General features: G+C 41.8%; 1 protein-coding gene across 4 annotated transcripts; it reads right to left on the bottom strand.

The window, feature by feature from the left end:
* Nucleotides 1-6,272: 6,272 nt before the first annotated feature.
* Nucleotides 6,273-12,030, bottom strand: insig2 (insulin induced gene 2). Of its 4 annotated transcripts, none has more exons than XM_021597674.3 (7): nucleotides 11,850-12,030; nucleotides 10,700-10,965; nucleotides 10,495-10,588; nucleotides 9,450-9,574; nucleotides 8,675-8,841; nucleotides 7,994-8,093; nucleotides 6,273-7,849 (listed from the first exon to the last, which is right to left on the bottom strand). In XM_021597674.3, exons 2-7 carry the CDS (start codon nucleotides 10,871-10,873, stop codon nucleotides 7,808-7,810), a joined length of 702 nt encoding a protein of 233 aa, XP_021453349.1. In that variant the 5' UTR covers nucleotides 10,874-10,965; nucleotides 11,850-12,030; the 3' UTR covers nucleotides 6,273-7,807. The 4 variants fall into 4 exon arrangements, with proteins under 4 accessions (XP_021453349.1, XP_036830818.1, XP_021453350.1 ...); XM_036974923.2 differs by having other exon boundaries at nucleotides 6,273-7,758; nucleotides 11,850-12,021; XM_021597675.3 differs by having other exon boundaries at nucleotides 11,826-12,010.
* Between the last annotated feature and the right edge of the window lie 1,423 nt (nucleotides 12,031-13,453).

The following is a 13,453-nucleotide window of genomic DNA, read 5'->3' as shown; positions in this document are numbered from 1 at the left end:
CCCCTCTCAAAACCAACTGGGCTCGCTATGCTACACTGAGACCATGCTGAAGATAATTCAATCGATTTTAAAGGGCTGCTTCTCTGTGAAATGTTAGGGTGCATAAAAAAAACACACACCAAAAGAGCTACTCAACTTGGATCATCTATGTTGATTTGTGTTGGGCAAAAACATTAAATTCATTCAAAGGCCTCTGATTGGTTTCAGGTACAGGGGTGGGGTAGCTAGGCTCCCTTCCCCCCTACATCGTTCCAGATGCTACCCTGTTGCCATGACAACATGTTGGCACATAGAGAAAACCTTTGATTGACATACATGCTCCCTGCCAACGGCTTAAAGGCCACAAAACAATACAGGGAGGAAGTCAGCCATTAGTCTGGTTACAAGTCTAACCTGGTCTTGATCCCTCTGGGGATGCAATATTTAGGTCTAACTCTCTCTCTGTGTGTGTGTGTGTGTGTGTGTGTGTGTGTGTCAAGAGCAAAACAGACTTTTTGGTAAGCTATATTATTTGACAGCAGCCCAAATACCAGAGAGGATGTGTAATTCATTGATGATGATGATAACAGTGAGGGGAAGGAGAGGGAGGATGACTATATATTTCAATACACATACCATTGGAAATGGTTATTCATATACGTTCTCAATATATGTTTTGTTATATAATATATTTACCGAAAAATATGTTAAAGGTGCAATAGGGTAGTTGGGGCGATCAAAGCTTTTTATTTGATTTTTTCCCCTAATAAAAATTGTGTAGCGCTGAACAATTTTAAGTGTTATTTAAAAATAAATTACAATTAACATTTTTATACATATGCTGTACCAGTCAAAAGTTTGGACACACTTACTCATTCAAGGGTTTTTCTTTATTTTGACTATTTTCTACATTCTATAATAATAGTGAAGATATCAAAACTAAGAAATAACACATATGGAATCATGTAGTAACCAAAAAAGTGTTAAACAAATGTTTTATATTCTTCAAAGTAGCCACCCTTTGCCTTTATGACAGCTGTGCACACTGATTGTGGAGGCCAGGTCATCTGATGCAGCACTCAATCCCTCTCCTTCTTGGTCAAATAGCCCTTACACAGCCTGGAGGTGTGTGGGGTCATTGTCCTGTTGAAAAACAAATGATAGTCCCAACAAGCGCAAACCAGATGGGTCGCTGCAGAATGCTGTGGTAGCCATGCTGGTTAAGCGTGCCTTGAATTCTAAATAAATCCCTGACAGTGTCACCAGCAAAGCACACCATCACACCTCCTCCTCCATGCTTCAAGGTGGGAACTACACATGCAGAGATCATCCGTTAGTCTGCTTCTCACAAAGACACAGCGTTTGGAACCAAAAACTCATCAGACCAAAGGACAGATTTCCACCGGTCTAATGTTCATTGCTCGTGTTTCTTGGCCCAAGCAAGTCTCTTCTTCTTATTGGTGTTCTTTAGTAGTGGTTTCTTTGCAGCAATTCGACCAAGAAGGCCTGATTCACGCAGTCTTCTCTGAACAGTTGATGTTGAGATGTGTCTGTTACTTGAACTCTGTGAAGTATTTATTTGGGCTGCAATTTCTGAGGCTGGTAACGCTAATGGAGTAATCCATTAGTAACTCTGCGTCTTCCTTTCCTGTGGCGGTCCTCATGAGATCCAGTTTCATCATAGCACTTGACGGTTTTCGCAAATGCACTTAAAGAAACTAAAATGTATTGCAATTTTCCAGGTTGACTGACCTTCATGTCTTAAAGTAATGATGGACTGTAATTTTTCTTTGCTTATTTGAGCTGTTCTTGCCATAACATGGACTTGGTCTTTTACCAAATAGGGTTTCTGTATACCACACCTACCTTGTCACAACACAACTGATTTGCTCAAACGCATTAAGGAAAGAAATTCCACAAATTAACGTGGCACACACTTACTAATTGAAATGCATTCCAGGTGACTACCTCATGAAGCTGGTTGAGAGAATGTCAAGCGTGTTTAAAGCTGTCATCAAGGCAAAGGGTGGCTACTGATTTGTTTAATACTTTGTTGGTTACTACATGATTCGATATACAGTGGGGCAAAAACGTATTTAGTCAGCCACCAATTGTGCAAGTTCTCCCACTTAAAAAGATGAGAGAGGCCTGTAATTTTCATCATAGGTACACTTCAACTATGACAGACAAAATGAGAGAAAAAAAATCCAGAAAATCACATTGTAGGATTTTTTATGAATTTATTTGCAAATTATGGTGGAAAATAAGTATTTGGACACCTACAAACAAGCAAGATTTCTGGCTCTCACAGACCTGTAACTTCTTCTTTAAGAGGCTCCTCTGTCCTCCACTCGTTACCTGTATTAATGGCACCTGTTTGAACTTGTTATCAGTATAAAAGACACCTGTCCACAACCTCAAACAGTCGCACTCCAAACTCCACTATGGCCAAGACCAAAGAGCTGTCAAAGGACACCAGAAACTAAATTGTAGACCTGCACCAGGCTGGGAAGACTGAATCTGCAACAGGTAATCAGCTTGGTTTGAAGAAATCAACTGTGGGAGCAATTATTAGGAAATGGAAGACATACAAGACCACTGATAATCTCCCTCGATCTGGGGCTCCACGCAAGATCTCACCCCGTGGGGTCAAAATGATCACAAGAATGGTCAGCAAAAATCCCAGAACCACACGGGGGGACCTAGTGAATGACTTGCAGAGAGCTGGGACCAAAGTAACAAAGCCTACCTTCAGTAACACACTACGCCGCCAGGGACTCAAATCCTGCAGTGCCAGACGTGTCCCCCTGCTTAAGCCAGTACATGTCCAGGCCCGTCTGAAGTTTGCTAGAGAGCATTTGGATGATCCAGAAGAAGATTGGGAGAATGTCATATGGTCAGATGAATCCAAAATATACCTTTTTGGTAAAAACTCAACTCGTCGTGTTTGGAGGACAAAGAATGCTGAGTTGCATCCAAAGAACACCATACCTACTGTGAAGCATGGGGGTGGAAACATCATGCTTTGGAGCTGTTTTTCTGCAAAGGGACCAGGACGACTGATCCGTGTAAAGGAAAGAATGAATGGGGCCATGTATCGTGAGATTTTGAGTGAAAACCTCCATCAACCTCCACCTCCAACCTTCCATCAGCAAGGGCATTGAAGATTAAAAGTGGCTGGGTCTTTCAGCATGACAATGATCCCAAACACACCGCCCGGGCAACGAAGGAGTGGCTTCTTAAGAAGCATTTCAAGGTCCTGGAGTGGCCTAGCCAGTCTCCAGATCTCAACCCCATAGAAAATCTTTGGAGGGAGTTGAAATGTCCGTGTTTCCCAGCAACAGCCCCAAAACATCACTGCTCTAGAGGAGATCTGCATGAAGGAATGTGCCAAAATACCAGCAACAGTGTGTGAAAACCTTGTGAAGACTTACAGAAAACGTTTGACCTCTGTCATTGCCAACAAAGGGTATATAAAAAAGTATTGAGATAAACTTTTGTTATTGACCAAATACTTATTTTCCACCATAATTTGCAAATAAATTAATAAAAAAATCCTACAATGTGATTTTCTGGAAAATATTTTCTAATTTTGTCTGTCATAGTTGAAGTGTACCTATGATGAAAATTACAGGCCTCTCTCATCTTTTTTAAGTGGGAGGACTTGCACAATTGGTGGCTGACTAAATACTTTTTAGCCCCACTGTATGTTATTTCATTGTGTTGATGTCTTCACTATTATTCTACAATGTAGAAAATAGTACAAATAAAGAAAAACCCTGGAATGAGTAGGTGTGTTCAAACCTTTTACTGGTACTGTACATCTATAATAAAAGAAAACGATATCTACAGGGAAACAATAATAGATTTAGGAATTCCATTTACAGAGCAATTGAGTTTTACACAGATCACGGTTGGTGTAACAGTCCTGTAGTTTTGTGCCCCCTTCTGGTCATCCAGGTTCCATTCACAACACATGGGTTGCGTTTAGACAGGCAGCCCAATTCTGATCTTTTTTCCTATAATTGGTATTTTGTCCAATCACATCAGATCTTTTCACATCAGCTGTTTTACCAGAGCTGACCTGATTGGTCTTCAGACCAATTAGTGAAAAAATACTAGAATTGGGCTTCCTGTCTGTTTAAACGCAGCCTTTGTGATAGCAAAATATATCACTATAATACTAATGGAAGGCCCTAAAATATATCAACCGATGTAGAATATTGTAAGAAAATCATCCTAACAATGTGTTAATTTGTCCGTTCTGTGCTCAGATTATTTAGCAGTTGACTTGATAGCACCCTTGCATCTGCAGGGTAATGAAACCAAAACAATTAGCTGTATTCAGCACCAAACATCCACCTATAATGTCCCACATGACACAAGGCTGGTTTTCATCATCTCCTTCCTTATGATTCTCATGATTCTTTCACTGACTTTTCTGTTACCTTGTCAAAGAGATGCTGACTTGGCAAAGCCATTTTATTCCTTAGCTGTAAATATGATCCTGGAATGTGTTAGGCTACAAAACTCCATTATTACCTGTGCTGTTCATGCTACAGAGCTGGTAGGCAGGAGGAATGAGCAGATCGAGACACTGGTGGAATAGGAGTGTGATTGATGTGCTCCCATTAGCTAGTGTGTTATCGCTGTGGGTGGAGAGAACCATACAGCCACTGGGTTGTAACACAACACATTACCTGCTGCAGTCTCGAGCAGCCTCAGACGTTCAAATAAAATATAGACCCTCTCACTGAGATCCTCATTCCCTGCTCCAGACACTCCGAATAGCTGCTTTCACGTCAGCGCTGATTTGCTGAGCATTCCCACTCAATAAACACATCTTAGTATTCATATTATCTAGCAGGAGTCTCAGTTCTCTGCAGGAGCTCTCAGCCATGTACTGTAGCTCTCTGCTCAACCCTCTGTCGTGGATAATATCTGGTGCTCCCTGTCAAAGTGATAGATTGTGACGGATGCATGGGTTGTCCTGCATTACCCCAATAAATGATCCTCAATGGGAGACCTTGGCCACAGAGAAATCAATATCTCACCATTAAAATCTATTAGAGGAGAGTTAGATCATGCGCTGTCAGAGGCACCACTCTCAGGCGGCCACAACATTAAACCTGACACTGGCCGTACATGAGTAATCAATATATAGTGGTTCACAGATCATTTGTGGTCAACTTCTTAGCCCTGATGGATGTCTGTGCAGCCGGTGATTCATGTTGACACCGTTTAACAGGATTTTGCTCCGATTTAGATGGTCATTCCTCAGAGACTTACAGGAAACGTGGCAGTGGAGCATCCATTTCATTGTATGAAGACCAACCCCCATTTCAATTTCACTGAGACTTTATGGATTTTGTGCCCTGCCGTGTGTGAAAACACCTCAGTGGGCAAGGTCAAACTCCTACCATTGTTTTCATGTGATGAGCAAATGCAGTGACCACAGTTAACCACAGACTTGCTTTGAGGTGTGTTGGACACAACTGTACCTTACCGTTCAGTGCAATAGGGTACAACTGGGTTCAATACCAGCTACACTGGTGTCAGAAGTGGGGATAGCTAACACAGCTCAAGGTGGACATTTCAAAGGAACGTGTTACCCACAATCCACGACCACGCTAAGGAGCCTGCGGAATGGTTGGCTGGTTGGGAAAAGAACCCATCTCAGTTTTTCCTTGCAGTGTATCCGAGTGCTCTCAACCTTGCCTCTGGACCCTCAGTCTCTAAGAAGAGATAATTACTTGTCAGGAATAAATAGAGATTAATGAATTCATTAGCAGAAGGGAGTTTAGCTCATCACAGCACCACTTTCTGCTATGACACATCACGCCTATTGTTTTAGCTAGTTAGTTTTGAACAATAACATTCACACAGTAAATTGCCTCATACAGGACTGTAAAACCAAAGAAAAAAAAGCATCCACAAATCCTGGAATTTAGCAACCACGCAAACAAAGGAGTCAACTTCAGATTATTCATCTTAATTATGTGTCTATGGAAGCCTGTTATTGTGGGAGGCAGGTGAAGACAGGCGACATTAATCCACATTAGTAGAATACACCAGTTAGATAGGCCAAATCTGCCATAACAGGCACTGCACATTTGGACTGCAGCACTGGTATATTCATGCCAAACACATTCATTTAACCATGTAGAGTAGCTTAAGCATCATGACCAATAGGCTCTCTATATAACAACAAAATGTACAATGTCTAGAACAAAAAATCCCAAAATCTTTCAGAGCCGTGTGCGTGATCAAGGAGAAACAACATAAACCTGTCGTCAACAAAAGGCATGTTCTTTATTGAACCAAAGAGATTGCACAAGTTCCAGATTTTCTGTTTGGTGAGAGGATGAAAATGTCCCAGTTCAACCAGTTATATCCTCTACTTCCTGAAGAGATGGATGAAATAAAACTAGTTCATCTTATTTCTAGAAAAATGCACCATAGCTATCACGCTGACATGCTAGGATATCCAAGTTAGTCATTTTAATATTGATTGTTGGTTCTTAATTTTCTTTCCTCTGTAGTCATTGGCAGTTTGTTTGCCTTATCATGCACAGTGAAATTACAAACAATATTTTACAAAAACACTGTTGAGACACTAACACATTTTCAGCATCCTCTAATTCAACCATCATGGTAAATTTGTTAGTTTTTCTAAAGTAAAAAAATAACATATGAATAAAATTCCTTCACTTAGCAGTCTCACAACAACTTCTAGATATAGAAAGCCATCCCTTTTTCATGGTCTCTATTTCCAATAAGACCATCTTAACGATGAGAAGTGAGGTTCCTAAATCAAGTCCAACTGCATCTAGGAATGTAAACACTGTATTATATCTAATTTTTCTATTTAAAAAAATGCAGATCTGGCATTAGATGCCTGACCCAAGAACCCACTGATGATGTGGATACTTGTGTGCACCTGGAGGTTGGAGAATGAAATGGGAAGCCTGGTCTCTGATTGGATCTCATCAGGGTTTGGTTTAATTCAATTTTGAATTTAGGAAATTAACCAAAATTAAGTTAATGAAGTGAAATTTGCCCACAAACTTCTATGAGCGTTTTATTACAAAATGAAATGAATGAAAAGCAGGGTCTGGTAAGGCTGGATGAAATGCCAAACTGGACCCAGGATGCTGGTTGCCTTGATATAACGCTGGGATGGCACAAATAAGTGCAACACTGAACACTTCACCCCTTCATGACTGCCAGCAAACAGAGACATTACTGGCCTAAAAAAATAATTGTACATTGTAAAAGCATGGAATAAATGTCTCTACATATATGGGCTATATACACTGCAGCTTCTACCAGTAGATAAAGGATAGAAAGAATGGATGAAGAAAGAAAATAATTCAGATGGTCCTGTTTGGCACGATGGAGCCAAAGGTTTCACACCACTGGTGCCGAAAGTGCCCTGAACAACAGCAGAGCTACACTAATATTGGTGCCCGTTGAGTTGCAATCACAGATTGCGTTGTAGATGGGGCCTACCTACCACACACACACATCGGTAGTTGTTATTCCTCTCCTTAGACATCCATTGAATGCTTATAATAAAGCGAGCTGGTGTCTGTCCCCCTAGGCCCAGAAAGGGCACATAAGAACCAACCAAAACACTATTTTCCACGGTAAAGCACTCAGCAAAGCAGAAGCACATCATTTGTTGCTTGTGGATGACTGCTCCGCCTCCAAGGTTGACCAATCTCCATCAACGCTGCATACAGATGTCCTTTACCATCCCCTTTTGGCTTTTTGTTGCTACGAAAATGTAATTTTGTGCAAAAGTTTGATATAGCCAGAATTTCTCTCAGTCTTGATGAGTCTTTTCTGACATAAGTTTGCATTCGTACTGGAAAAGAAAACCCAGGAGACAAGGGATAATGTAATGTGGCAGTTGAATATTCAGTAGAAAGCTCTGGTTGGAATGCATGCATGCATGTAGGCCATTTATAAACCTAACCCTTTTTCATTCAGCATAATAAAGTTTCCTCACCAGGGCTAGCTGTCGTCCTATGTTCCCCATGGTTATCACACCAGCGAAGAAGATGCAAGGTAACCAGGAGCGAATGTACAGAAAATCTGGAGAGGTATACCTGAAACAAAACAATAGAACAGGTATTAAACGTAGGACAATCCACAAATGAGCATGAAAATCTACAGAAATCCCTCCTGTATCTTGAAAAATATTATAAACTGGGTGTTTCGAGCCCTGAATGCCGATTGGGTCAAAGCCGTTGTATATTTAAGCAATAAGGCCCGAGGGGGTGTGGTATATGGCCAATATACCACGGCTAGAGATGTTCTTAGGAATGACACAACGTAATATGAGCAGTAAAAATAAAATGTTTTGTCATACCTGTGGTATACCCAATCAGCATTCAGGGCTCGAACCACCCAGCATATAATAGAACATATACCACGGTTATGACAAAATATATTTTTACTGCTCTAATTAGGTTGGAACCAGTTTATAATAGCAATAAGGCATCTTGGGTGCTTGTGGTATATAGCCAATATACCACGGCTATGGACTGTTTCCAGGTACTCCCCGTTGCCTCGTACAGAAGAACAGCCCTTAGCCATGGTATATTGGCCATATACCACACCCCCTCGCACCTTATTGCTTAATTATTATACATGTATGTCCTGTAAACTGTATTGTATTAGTACTCACTGAAAGACTCCGTTGTAGACCAGGAGCTGAGTGGATAGAGTGGCCAGCAGGGCGATGACCACCCCCAGGCCAAAGCCGGATCGAGACCGGTCAAATGTCCACCAGAGGCCGATGGACAGGGCCGCCAGCGTCAGGGACAGCTGCACGTTGTTCGCAAAGTCCACTTTCTGAGAGGGGTTAAGGACAGCTGATTATGTAGTAGGATAGTCCACACAGGAACCATGGGCTCTACTCAGTAAAGTTCTTTCTTGTAAACGGGCTTGTTTATTCACATTTAAAAGCCCATCATTTTAGCTGGGCATTTAGTCACTGACCTTATTGTTTTACACATTACATTTGAGTCTTTCAGCAGATGCTCTTACAGCTTACAGAAGCAATTAGGGTAAAGTGCCTTGCCCATGGGCACATCGACAGATTCATTTTGTTTTATTGTAAAGTGTGTTGTGATAATAAATACAATTTAAATCTGCAAATTAGATTTGCAAATGTCAACAAGGAATGCTTTTGCCCCATGGTTTACAGGTTTTTACATATCTTTTAATTATTCACATCAAATTCAGTGAGAGACAGGCAGGTAGGTAGGAATAGAGCAGGATACTCAACTCTTACCCTACATGGTCTGGAGCCTGCTGGGTTTCTGTTCTACCTGACAATTAATTGCTTACACCTGGTGTCCCAGTCTAAATCAGTCCCTGATTATAGAGGGGAACAATGAAAAAATGCAGTGGAACTGGCTTCCAGGTCGAGAATTGAGTTTGAGGGGCATAGAGGATACAGCACTGGCATGGTTGATGCCCACGAACACGGCCACACAGCGCATCACACTGGACCACTCCCGCTTGAACTTGTGGGGCTCGCCGAGCCGACAGTCAATGCATGGATACAACAGACCGATTATTGCTGAGAGAGAGGGGTAGACGGGGATAAAGGTAAGGGATTGAGGGTGCAGAAATAGGGAGAGGGGATCAGAGATCAACAATCAGCTTTATTGCTGCAGTAGCACGGCCGGTGCCGTACATTCCTGTTAGTATGGTTGTGGAGAGAAAGGCTGCCATGCCAGCCCACCACATAGCATCAACACTATTCTGATGACACACCAAGCATTTAAAAAAACAAAAAAAACAAACACTGTTGTTGAGGTTGGCCTCCTTTTAAAGCTATTGTTTAAATATTACACAAGAACTACAATCTGCTGTGCAAATGTAGGTAACTATATACAGTAAACTGCTCAATAAAACCCGATAGCTACTGCATGATGCAAACAGCCCAGTGCGCAGTAACAGTGGAAACCGGCATCTCCCCCAGGCTGAGCAGTCGAGCGCAGCAGTCTCAGTCTCAGGGGGATACAGGCCTGCGGCTGTTGTGCTTTTCTACTGATCCACTAGGAATCAGCAGCTACATCTACTCTCTGTGCTGTAGACCCAGGGGACAACAATTCAATAATGATAGTAGTCAAGTCTGGCAGCAAAAACCTGTGTGTGTGTCCCTTCTAGCGCTGACTTTGCTGATAGCTACTTTGAGGAAAAGTGTACTTACTATGCCTGTGATGTGGTTGTCCCACCTAGCTATCTTTTTTTTTTACCTTTATTTAACTAGGCAAGTCAGTTAAGAACAACTTCTTAGGAACAGTGGGTTAACTGCCTGTTCAGGGGCAGAACGACAGATTTGTACCTTGTCAGCTCGGGGATTTGAACTTGCAACCTTTCAGTTACTAGTCCAACACTCTAACCACTAGGCTCTTAAGATGAATGCACTAGCTGTAAGTTACACTTGATAAGAGCGTCTGCTAAATGACTAAAATGTAAATGTGTGTGTTCTACCTGAGGCGGTCCCACAGCAGGGCGGCACCCACCAGGCTGATGAGAAGATGCTACTAATGACATCAGGCGGGAACAGAGTGACGTTCCTCTGTACCTGCAGTGAGAGAAAACAAATATTAGCTACTTTAGTACTCTTAGTCATATCTTCCCCTTAAAATGTTTCCCCATTCAAGATATGTATCATTAAAATACAAACATAGCTCACCTGCAGCAGGTTGAGCACCAGAGCCAGGAAAACTCCTATAGAGAACAGCATGAACCCACGGATCACCAGGGTGGTGCTTCTGTTGGTGATCACTGCAATGTATGGTCCTCTGGAAGGATCGGTTTGCCCGGACCCAGACCGCTGCTGGTCGCTGACTACTGTGGAGTCGGCCATGGCGGCTGGGGCAATCGTGGACACCAGGACAGAAGGGGAAACGCTAACTCTATCCTCCAGTGATCGCGCTGTCCACTGACATCACCAATACCCTAAAATACAGGAACATGTTTAGGTATTCAGATGTGGCTACATGATTATCCAACAAAACAACCACAGCCCAGAGGTGTGAAGTCAGTGGACAAACACAGATGTGTGTCTAGTTCAGGGATGGGCAACTCCAGTCCTGAAGGGCCTGATTGGTGTCACACTTTTGCCCCAGCTAACACACCTGACTCAAACAATCAACTAATCATGATCTTCAGCTGTGTTTGCTAGGAATGGGCAAAAAGTGACACCACTCCAGACATCCCTGGTCTAGTTAGTCAATGTTCATGTCTCAGCATACAAACACTAGTCAAATAATTAAGAGTAGCTAGCTATGCCTAATGTTGATTTCTTTGTCTCAAGAAGAGACAACTCTTCAGTCATTTCATCAAACCACGTTATGCTCAGCCTCAGCAAATGAATGCATCACATTTGCCAGATGGCTCGCTACTTTTGACCTAGTTAGCTACCTACAGTGACGTTTTATCTACTTCGAGATTGGAAGCTGATATAACAGCAACCTGTGGCAGTATTGGCACTGCCAGAGCAACGCAACGTTATCTAACTAGCTAGCGAAGGTCATTGAAACCAGCTAAATTAGCTAACGTTAGAAGATAGCCTGCTAGCATAATATCAAGCTAGCATAATAGCCAACATTAATACTTTGAATACACTGTTGGATACAAACAATAGTTACCAAACGTTAGCTAACTATATAATGTAGTATTAAATAAAACTAATTTGATAGTTTTTGTATATATGCTAGCAACCGTTGATTGCTGATGATCAGCAAACACATCTTGTTTATTAGCCTAGCTAGCTAGCACACTTCGTCAGCTGATATTTACAGTAACACGCTATTTACCTTGAATTAAATACTAAATATTACCTTCCATGTTTATAAAGTATTTTTCAAAAATGGTAAAAGACACATTTTGCTTCTTTTTTTAGGTAGTAGCAGGAGTTTGAGAACTAGCTTCGAGGGGGGAAAAAACTCGCCTTCTCGCTAATTTCGGATGAACTGTTTTGGCACTGGCTACGTGGCCAACCAATCGGCTTCTAAAACCCTGACGTAATCTCATTGCGCAAAACCAACATTTTGCCCAGGTAGAATAAATGCAAAGTTGTCTTTGATATTAAACATTAGAAAATGCACAGAAGTGGTTAAAATACATTAATTTATAAACATATTGATAAAATGGCTGAGTTGTTTGGCAATTGGTTGTCAACAGGTATAATTGGATTCTTATTTACAACGACGGCCTAGGAACAACGGGTTAACTGCCTTGTTCAGGAGTAGAACAACAGATTTTTAATTTGTCAGATCAGGAATTCAATCTTGCAACCTTTCAGTTACTAGTTCAACGCTCTAACCACTAGGCTACCTGCCACCCCGTTATATAAGAATGTCTTTAATGTGGATCACATCTGTCATTAGTGTAGGCCTATTGTAATTTTTGGTCTATCCATTGGATGAAATCCAGAGTTGCTCTAAACATAACAATAAAACCAAATAGGCTGAGAAAGTGTCAATGGTCTGTAAGACTTTGAGAAGGCAAAAGTCTGAATACTGAATACCAAATCAAGTGGGAATGGGGATTATCTGTGATCTACTCCACACTGTGACTGCCTCACCTCCATAGCATAAGCCTATTAGAGCACATGCTGGAGCAAAAGGAATGTCTTGACTGAACAGTGGTAAGAGACTTAAGGGAAGAAATTCAGCCATCATGAATGAAAGATGACAGGAGAGAGAATGGGATCACATTTTTGTTTGAATATACAGTGAGAAGCAGGACAGGGATATTGTGCAGCTGTACTTTTGAGGGACACAAAAGCCTTTTGAATTATTTGGCACAGAGATAGTTGAACTATTAAGGGATATTTCCATTTCTTCTGACATACAGTAGGATGAACTGTCACTAAACTACTTCCCAACACACCAGTGAAAACACCTTAGTCTCCATTTACACTGGATGGCTAGGACCTAAAATCACATAGCGGAGGAGAAGAAGAATAGTGGTGGTGAATTCATTTAGAACTGTTATCACCTTGGGTTTTTTGGATTCAATCAGGACACTGCAAATCCCATCTACTACAGCAGTACCAACAATCCCCGGGGAGATGTCCTTAACCCTAATAATCAGAGTGATAGAGGGAGCCTGCTAGGTACAGGCAGGATACAGAAGGGGTTTCAATTAGTTGTCAAGGGCTATTTGGAGGCCCCCTGGCGCTAAGAGAAAATGGTCAGGGACCCAATTCATCATCCTGACTGGCTCAATGTTAAGGGCCTTTTCATTACCAGCACCGTGTTTCCCAGTCAGACACAACCCTGGTATGTATGTGACTGATGGGGAAGGTGCAGGGTGAGGTGTGCTCTAGTTAAAGTCAACCCCTATTGGCCTGTTACAGGTCTCAGCTCACACATAATAGGTCCCCTGACCTTTCTGTTGTCTCTAATTAACCCCTAAACCCCTCCCCTCTCTGACTCGC

The sequence above is a fragment of the Oncorhynchus mykiss genome, chromosome 3 (assembly GCF_057628025.1).
Source record: "Oncorhynchus mykiss isolate SJ-2025 chromosome 3, ASM5762802v1, whole genome shotgun sequence".
NCBI classification, from domain to species: Eukaryota; Metazoa; Chordata; class Actinopteri; order Salmoniformes; family Salmonidae; genus Oncorhynchus; species Oncorhynchus mykiss.
This window is presented reverse-complemented; position numbering and strand designations above follow the sequence as displayed.